Raw genomic sequence first — 9,750 nt, 5'->3', positions numbered from 1 at the left:
TTTTGTAGGAGAAATTCATATATTTATTAAAAGCCTAGTCTACTTTAGGTATTTTATATTAAAGAGCAATATTAATTAATGTTTTCTAAGTTACGTACAAGGTGCCCCACATCATATGTATATTATATCTTAATTTCAAAAGGTATGAAATGCCAATTTTATGGATAAAATACTAAAGATTAGAGATTATTGATCTTTTCCAGAAAATAGAAGATAGAGCCAAGTTTACTCCATTGAAATCACATTGTAAAACATTCCATTGTAAATGGAATTAACATCATTTCCATCATTCCATTGTAAAGCATAAATTGTATTTATTTTAAAGATATCTTTAAAGTTAATCTGTATTGACTCATTATATTTACATGTCAAGGGAATATTCTAAAACAACGTGTTCAATAAGAAAAGACTTTAGTGTCCATTATCTTGCTGACTGTATCCTTGACATCCTTATTTCTCAGGCTATAGATCAGGGGGTTCAACATGGGGATCACCACTGTGTAAAACACGGAGGCCACTTTGACTGTGTGCCTGGAGTTTTTGGAGTTGGGCACACAGTAGAGGAACAGGATGGTGCCGTGGAAGATGGTGATGGCAGTCAGGTGGGAGGCACAGGTGGAGAAGGCTTTGCGGCGCCCACTGGCTGAACTCATCTTGAGGATGGTGACAACGATGAACGCATATGACATGAGAATGATGAGCAGTGTGCTGACTTCATTAAAAGTGGCAAAAATGAAAAGCAACAGCTGGTTGATGTAAGTATCAGAGCAAGAGAGGGACATCAGGGAGGAGAACTCACAGAAGAAGTGATTGATTATGTTGAAACCCTGAAAAGACAACTTTAAAGCAGAGCATGTCAGTATCAAAGAACATGCTACTCCCCAGGTGTATGATCCAAGCACTAGCAAGGCGCAGAGTTTCTGGGACATGGCCACCATGTAGAGCAGAGGATTGCAAATGGCCACAAAGCGATCATAGGCCATCACAGCTAGTAGAAAGGACTCCGTTACAACGAAGGTACAAAAGAGAAAGAATTGGACCATGCATCCTAAAAAAGAAATGGTTCTGTCTTCTACAATCAGGTTCACCAGGGTCTTGGGAGCAATGATGGAGGAGTAGCAGAAATCCACAAAGGAGAGGTGGCTGAGGAAAAAGTACATGGGGGTGTGCAGTTTGGGGTTAACTTTTATGATCACAATCATCCCAAGATTCCCGACCACAGTGACACTGTAGATGGCCAAAAAAATCAAGAAGAGTGGGATTTGCAGCTCTGGGTAATCTGAGAATCCCAAGAGTGTAAACGTAGTTGCACTTTTATTTCTACCTGATAGTAGCATGGCATGCATGTATAGAAATCTGTAAATTAGTACTGGAAACAAATAAAAAAAAATATTAGGAAAGTGAGGAAATAGAAATCTTAATTGACTACTCTTACTCAACCTAGAGGATGAAGCAAATTATCTCTTCAGTATCCAAGATATTCTGGCATAATTATCCAAGATATTCACAAGATTGAAAATTTTAAAGCATCATAATTGATGTTTAAAAAAATTTTCTTGATAAAAACAATGATTCATCTAAATATTAATTTCTCAGTTAATATTTAGAATATTAATAGAATAAAATGAGAGTGAAGAATCTATGGTTATTTTAAATCAAATCTTCACAGAGCATGCTGAGCTCTCCCTGAACATTGTAAGTTCATAAAGATAAGCCTCACATAACATAGTGACTGATTATGTCAGGCCAGGAAAATAATAGAAATGAAAATTTCAAAACCAATTAATTTTTCCACCGTGTGTTCACACATTCAGTATCAATACTTGGCATTCTCACCTTCATTGTGAATTCCATATAGCACTTTGTTTTTGTCTATCTGACCCAGTAAGTCAGTTATCTAAACACATCTTGTTTATTTTTATCAGAAAGCATTCTTCTCAACTCAGAGAGTTTTAATCTTTCATCCTTGCTTGAGAAATAATAAGATTAGAACCGATTATATATATCTTCTCCATCTTCTCAATCTAGATACTAATGTATTTCCTTTATTAATAATTATGTTTTCAATTAGTGACCAAACTAGAAACTCTAAATCTCAGAAAAATGGTTCAATGACAGTGAAATGCCAGACACAGAGAAAGCAGCATCAAAATTAGACATAAGATTAAACAGGATTTAGAGAAATGTTCTCAGCCAACAATAACTAGATTTTGTAAGGATCCTGACATAGAAACTTCCCTTGCCCAGTTCTCTCTCTTTCTGTCTCCCCACCCCCATCTCTCTTCAAAGTACCTAGGACATTCATTCTGCCCTTATAATATCTGTGATTGAGAAGGATTAAAAACTTGAGGTAGTACTGCACTGGGCATACATTTCATGAGAAAAGAGTAATAAGAAATAATCACTGTATACGAGTGCTCAGTACCTCTATTCCTACCAAAAGAGATTCCTGTCGTTTCTACAGTTATCTCTCTTCACATGATGAAAGAAACAGTTCCCATAAGGCCCACCAATAAAGTTGCAAGATAAGACACACGTCTGTCCATCCTACACTCAAGAACATGAGTATTAATTAAACACACCTCAAATCACAATCCATTACAAAGCAAGACATTCTAATTATCAATTTTAATACCATAATTAATTCATCAAAGCTTTAAAAAAATAGCTAACGTTACATATAATATAATAGATCTTGTGCCCCAAATGCTGCTATTAAATTACTAGTAAAAAATTTCTATGTCTGTGAGTCCACAAAGTGTGATAGCTGAAACCTCCTGTCCTAAAGTCTGTTTTTTACCCAATTTAGTAGTTAATTTTGCTCTTAGAGGTCGTATGTGTTTCCTGTTTTATAACCTTAATTAAAACTGCCCCCCCCCTTTTTCACTTTACAGAGTGAAACAGAATCTGTTCCATCTGTTTATTTCACTTTACTTGAATATTTGGCCATTCCTTCAAATATTAGCAAAAGCAAAGCAATATAAATTCTCCAAGTTCTCAGAACTCTTCTATTCCCCACTCCGGGTACCACTTCTCCGTGAGTCTATGGTGAGGAGTTTAGCTGAGCCAGACCCTCCAGTACTAAGCTTTACAGAAAGACGACAATTCTTGATCCTTGTTCATTCACGTAGGTTTTTCGAGAGCTGTTTTGTCCTAAATAGTAAATTTCCTTCCCCCCAAGTTGTTGTCTAGACCAAAACTAATAGCAATCTGTCTTTGCAATCTTAAAACCAACCTGCTGATGGCAAAGGTAGGACCTCTCCAGGTTGGGAGTGATACCTGCTTTCTTTTATCTGTAGTTACAACCTTGGGGACATGGACCTTAGAGACATCTATTGCTCCATTCTCTTGAGGTAATGTGATAAACAGTTAAAATTAATTACATTTATCTGATGTAATTCTTACATACTAGAAAACTGGCAGGGTGGGGGAACCATAGCAGCCTTAGGGGCTTCTCATATAAAATGATTTATATTAAAAATAATATTTTCAAGTTACCTTTCCTAGTTATGTGATCAATCCTATAACCCCCTAGAGTTATAAAATTTATATACTTATAAGAATTATCATTAACAAATATTGATTGTGTGGTGATTATTTGCCAGGCATAACCCTCTTCTTCCATAACACACACTCTGGACAAATTGAAGAAATGTGAAGATCCGGTATTCACAAAATCAAAATTCATGCAGAGTTAAAGCAGAAATATCTACAAAGTAAACATTCAATTGGATAAATAATCTACTTTCTGTCTAATCTAGGTGCTATTTATCATTCTTTTTCTGTGCTATCTCCTCTACCCTAATCTCTTTCTGTTTCTTTAAAAGTTTTGTTTAAAAAGTGCACTCATATCTTAGAGCCTCTCCTGGTAGTGTTTCCTCTGTCTGGAACTCTTTTTCTTAAGATTTTCCTCAATTTTGTTTTTCAGGGAAACTTTCCATCCGCACACATTTATGGTTACCCTACTACTCAAGTTTACTGTTTAAAGTACTCATCATGGCTTGAACATATTTTTAAATCTTTATTTTGTGTGTGTGTATTGCATATTATTTCTTTGCCCCTGATAGAATAAAAGTTCCAGGAAAGCAGTAATTTTTCATTGTCTCAAGCAGTGATAAGAAAAATCTGGATGTTTATACAAAAAGTGATTATTTACAATTGTCATTTGTCAATTAAAATACAATTTTAAAGATAGGCATTCATTCAAAACCAAACAAACAAATGCCTGTTATATGGGATTTTCAATCTGTAGTCTGACTCAGTACAGTAGAAATGAACAGGTCCAGGAATGAGGTCGTTTCCTTTAATGTTATTTTGTAGAATATTGATGAGAAAAAAACATTGATTTCTGCCATGGGCTACTACTGTGTATGAAGTTGTCATGCTCTCCCAAGTGTACATGGATTATTCTCTGCATACTCCCATTTCTCTCAGTGTCTCAAGATATACATGTTAAGTACATGAGATGAGATGAGAGTGTGTGGGGCAGGAGGACACCCTCTGATGGAAGGTCTCCTATTCTGGGGAAGGTTTCTGCCTTGTGCCTTGAGCTGTTGGGATCATCTTCAGCTGTCCATGATTCTAAATGGGAATAGGTGGGTTGGAAAATGAATGAATGAATGAATACAATTTATTACAAAATAGAAATTCATTGAGTCTATTATAATTATGTGAGTGCAGGACAGTAAACCATATGGTGTGCAAGCACTTTACATGTTCATCAGATTTGTGATTATTTGAACTGAGTGGTGATGGTAGGAGGTGCCCCTGCAAATTTCCAATTTGCAAACATTTATTTATTGATTTAACCCATAACTATGATGATGGCCATCACTCATTGGTTCACAACATAAAAAGGGTAAATAATTATATTACTTACTTTTATTAACTTATCTTAAATATATGAATAGCCCACATTCATTTCAATGTTTAACAAAGTGTTTTGGTCTTTGTTTAGAAGTCTGATGATATTTTTGTGACAAGAAATATACTTGACTTGACTTTTGTAAATATCAGTTAACCTATGGTGAAACTGGTTTAATTATATGTTCTTTAAGACACAGTTGCCAAGGACTTACTGACAATTTTATATATATAACTTCAAGTGTCATTTTAAGTAGAGAGTTCAGGCAAGGCCATCTTGAGGAGTGAGCATGATGCACTGTGAAGTGAGGGAGTGGGTTATGCAAATAACTGGGGTAAGAGTATTGAGGTTGAGACAAAGGGAAGAACAAATACAACTTATTTTCAGATGGTTACATTTTTACCTCAACAATTCTGCAGTGTGTGGTGATGTTCTGCATTTTCTATACCCCTATGCAAAAATATAACGTACTGTGTAGAATGACATTAGTTATTGTGGAAAACTAAAGAGAGAAAGAAATCTGTCTGAGTACATCTGGATACATGCTTTTAAATAGATTTTTTTTTTTTTTTTGAGACAGGGTTTTGCTCTGTTACCTGCACTAGAGTTCAATGGCATCATCATAGCTCACTGCCACCCCAAATCAAGCAATATCCTGCCTCAGCCTCCCAAGTAGCATGGACTACAGGCACATGACATGACACCTACCTGATTTCTCTATTTTTTATGTAGAGACAGTGTCTCCGTATGTTGGTCAGGCTGGTCTCCAAGTCTTGGTCTCAAGTGATCCTCCCATATTAGTGGATCCCAATGTGCTGAGATTAATGGAATAAGTCTTTTGAAGACTTTCAAGGGAATTATAGCAAGAAAATACAGTAGAACTTCTTCAAATTGACCATTCAAGAGATAGTACCAAACTAGTCAACATAAGAATTAGGCTGATTGTACCAATATGTACTTATGGTACATGCCTGCCTATGAAAATTAGGTCAATGTAAGGAGGTGGTCAGTGTAGGAAAGTGGTCAACTATGGCGATTTTACCATATCAGAATTACTACAAGCCTCAAAACAGCTATAGGAGGAGCTAGAAATACTGACTTTTGGTCTGTTTCAAATGGATTTCTTTTTTTTTTTTTTTTTTTTTTTTTGAGACAGAGCCTCAAGCTGTCCCCCTGGGCAGAGTGCCATGGCATTACAGCTCACAGCAACCTCCAACTCCTGGGCTCAAGCGAGTCTCCTGCCTCAGCCTCCCAAGTAGCTGGGACCACAGGCGCCCGCCACAACGCCCGGCTATTTTTTGGTTGCAGCTGTCATTGTTGTTTGGGGGTCCGGGCTGGGGATTCGAACCCGCCACCTTAGGTGTACGTGGCTGGCGCCTTAGCCAGTTGAGCTATAGGCGCCGAGCCTCAAATGGATTTCTTAACCAAGAATTCCTGTGTCTAGCCTGGAATACAAGGTTATATAGGCTGCTTTTCTTCCCAAAATGTCCAGACTTTAGTAGAAAGATGGTCCTTGACTTTCTATCCTATACAATTTGGTCATTTAAAACATTATCATATTTGTAGGATATCATTGTTTTCTGTCATTCCACTTGCTAAGAGAGTTAAGTCATTGATAGTTTATTTTTAGAAAATATATCCATTCTAAAGAAAACCAAAAAAAAAAAAAAAACCAAAAACACATTTGATTGAATACCCATGCCAAAACTATACCTACCAGAAATAATAATATTGTATATTCTTGTTGTCATTCATTACACTATGTTTAAATCTCTCCAATTATTTCAAACGTATCTTTTTCCAGTTAATTTGAATCAAGAATCAAACAATACTGTGGTTATAACTAAGTTTCCTTTATTATGATTATTTGAGTGAGAACATTGTTTTTTGGGGAAAATGGGCCATGTGTATAATGCTGTATGCTCTCTCTAAGACTGATTGGGGTGCCATTTAATTTACTTCTGCACTGATTCTTTTAGATTGATTTTCAGATTACAAATCTTTATTAGTTCAACTTTTAGTTTGCTTTTAGTTTCTTATAGGCAGGAATTCTTCAGTGAGGGTTCTACTCACTGCCAATTACCAGTGCACATTTGCCGGCACATGCTAACTGGTCGTCCAGCTTCTAGGGATGTTCATTTTGATCTGTAGATTCAGATAATGTCAGCTTTGATTATTTCATTTTAAAATTACTCACCAATGTTTTATCTAATGATGTGAATTCCCATTGAAACCATCAGCCTCCTTATTACAATTAGGAATTCTAAAATTGTGATTTTCTAATTCCATGTTTGCTCATGGTTTTATTTATTCTGAACTTCTCATTAACTGTTAGGTGACCCTGAGACACAATTTGTAAAAGAAAAGCAGATAGAATGTGGTTTCCTTCACTTACCAATATTCAGGGTAATGAGTTGGTTCCCTACTATGCTTAAATAGCAACAGACGATTTATTAATGTTTCTTTTTTAGTATCTAGAGTTAAACATATAGGAGACCTTCACATCAATTGCAGTAATATTCATTTTCATGTTAAAATTTTGTAACTGTAATTCAGGGGCAGTCATTTCAAAATGCTTTCTATGTGTCTTTTGGATGCAGATGTTGATAGCATTCTTTCTTTCTGGAACCTGAAACTACCCGAGGCTCATCTTATGTGTTTTCTACCCTAGATTTCAAATGAGCCATTTCTCCAAGGAGCCCCTGTTTTGGTTGGAGAGAAAAAAATGGTTTCTTTTTAGAGAAAACATGGGGATAGGAATATTCATGGCTACTATGTTATAACTTTAGTGGTATATATTTTAATAAAAACTTATCATAAACATAATTTCTAATTCAAATTCAAGTAGATGAAAAGTTTTATTTACCTTTCATTACTGTAGAGCTATAACTTTTTATTTCTATATTGACAAACTTGCTTTCAATAACATCTAAATATTTTTAATATTATCTGCTTCAGTACATTTTCTTCCATCTCTTCCTACTTTTATTAGTTTTTGTTTTAATTTTTCCCTCTTCTGTCACACTTTGTGTCATACTGTAAGTCATAGATGTATCTTTTTAAAATCATGTCTTTATTCACTTTGACTGTGTTCTGGGGACACATAATAGCATATACACAAATCTTTCTCTTTCCTTACTGCAGTTGAAAATTCTTTATTGAGACATGTAATCTATTCAATCACCTTTATATTGAATTGTATCAATTTTGTTGCCACTATAAATAATGGTTTTGAATGTATTATTTACGCCTTTGTTATTCTATCTGCAATATAGATTTCCAGAATTACAGATGTCTTGAAGGAGAGTAAACACCAATACAACATTACTAGCACTTCAAATAGCCTACTCTAGGTAGTGCAACCTGTTACATTCCTACTGCTACACAGGGTGACCATAAAGTTCATGTGCAATTTACACAAACTTTATAGCCACCCTTTATAAAACGGCCTGTTTGTATATAGCTGTACTCACAAAATATGTAATTAAGTTTGTAGATTTATACCTCTCTCATAAGTGAAAAATAATAACTCAAGGCAGTTTTCATTTATGTTTCTGTTATTAATGAGTCATGTTAAATAATCCTTATTTGTAGAACATTCGCCTCTTTTTATAAAGACTAATCAAATCCTCTGTCTATTTTTCTATGGGATTATCATTTTCTCTATTACTATAAGTAGGCAATAAAAGTAACGACTTTTCTCAGTTCATCATTTCTCTTTTTGATTTCTGTTGTTTTTGCCAAGAAGTTTTGTCTTTTCCCATAAATTTAAAACTTGTCTTTAGAATTTTGTTTGGTGTGGAAAATAAGGAAGTCATACAATTTTCTTAAATGACTACTTGTCCTAATATGACATTGTTCTAATAATGATACATGGTCATTTATTTTTAGTTTTTCAGAGTTAGCCATTCTAAGAAATCTTGCTTTACTTTTTACTGTATATTTTACCAGATATTTGGTGTTTGTTTAGTCATTCATGTAAATGCTAGAACAGAAATTTTAGAATGTTTTTCTCCAGCGTTATTAATGAAAAGTTTGTTTGCATTCATTCTGTATGATCCAGGCTAAGAAAAAGAACTTGTAAAAATTCCCAGACCTAATAATCCTGGGCATACTCTTTTGTGACTAACAATATCCACATACCACCTAGAAATATTGAAACTACTCTAGTGATTGTCCTTACTGAAGGACAAAATTAATTTCTGTGGTCCCTCATATTATTCCCCTTTAAAAGCAACATAGAGAAAGGAAACTAAACTTGGAGTCAACAGACTACAGTTCGCATTTTACATCAGTCATTTCAGCCATTTGTAGAGTAGCTCTTTGAACCTCTGTAGCATCATCTACACATACGTATAACTGTCCTTGTCCTCTGTAGTTTCAATATGAGCTGACTGTTTTTAGTACAAAGCTTTCTATTCATAGACTTCACAGAACCCAGAGAACTAAGATGTTGGAAAAGTACTGTTTCCTCTTTTATCACAAAGCACATCTCCCAGCAAGGACACAATGCTTCAATGACACAGAACACAGATAAATCTGAAGGTAAAAAATTCATTGTCATATGCATCAAAAAATCAGAAAACCCTTTTCTATGGTGTGATAATATCTCCTCTCGCTCTCTCTCTCTTCCCCACATTGAATAACCTATTATGCATTTCAGTATTTTTTAAAGAAAATTTCAAGAATAGATGTTTTATGGTTCAGAATCCTGTGGAATTTATCTCTGAATTAAACATCGCCTTCTTCAAGTGGTTTGAACTTACCAGTCTGTGCATCAGACTCATCTATCAAAATCTTATACAAATATAAGCTATAACTTTTAGAAACATTTTAGGCTCTGTTCGGGTTGTTCATTCCTATAGAAAACGTCTTTTGTGATTGGT

The 9,750-nt window shown here is 34.9% G+C and overlaps 1 protein-coding gene across 1 annotated transcript; it reads right to left on the bottom strand.

The window, feature by feature from the left end:
* Positions 1-389: 389 nt before the first annotated feature.
* On the bottom strand, positions 390-1,346 carry LOC100948698 (olfactory receptor 5D18). Its single transcript, XM_003802394.3, has one exon. It carries the CDS (start codon positions 1,344-1,346, stop codon positions 396-398), a length of 951 nt encoding a protein of 316 aa, XP_003802442.2. The 3' UTR covers positions 390-395.
* Positions 1,347-9,750: the final 8,404 nt, after the last annotated feature.

This window comes from Otolemur garnettii, unplaced genomic scaffold (assembly GCF_000181295.1).
Source record: "Otolemur garnettii isolate 467f Iridium unplaced genomic scaffold, OtoGar3 scaffold00247, whole genome shotgun sequence".
Taxonomy (NCBI): Eukaryota; Metazoa; Chordata; class Mammalia; order Primates; family Galagidae; genus Otolemur; species Otolemur garnettii.
The sequence above is the reverse complement of the archived record's forward strand: the minus strand, read 5'-3'. Positions and strand labels throughout refer to the sequence as shown.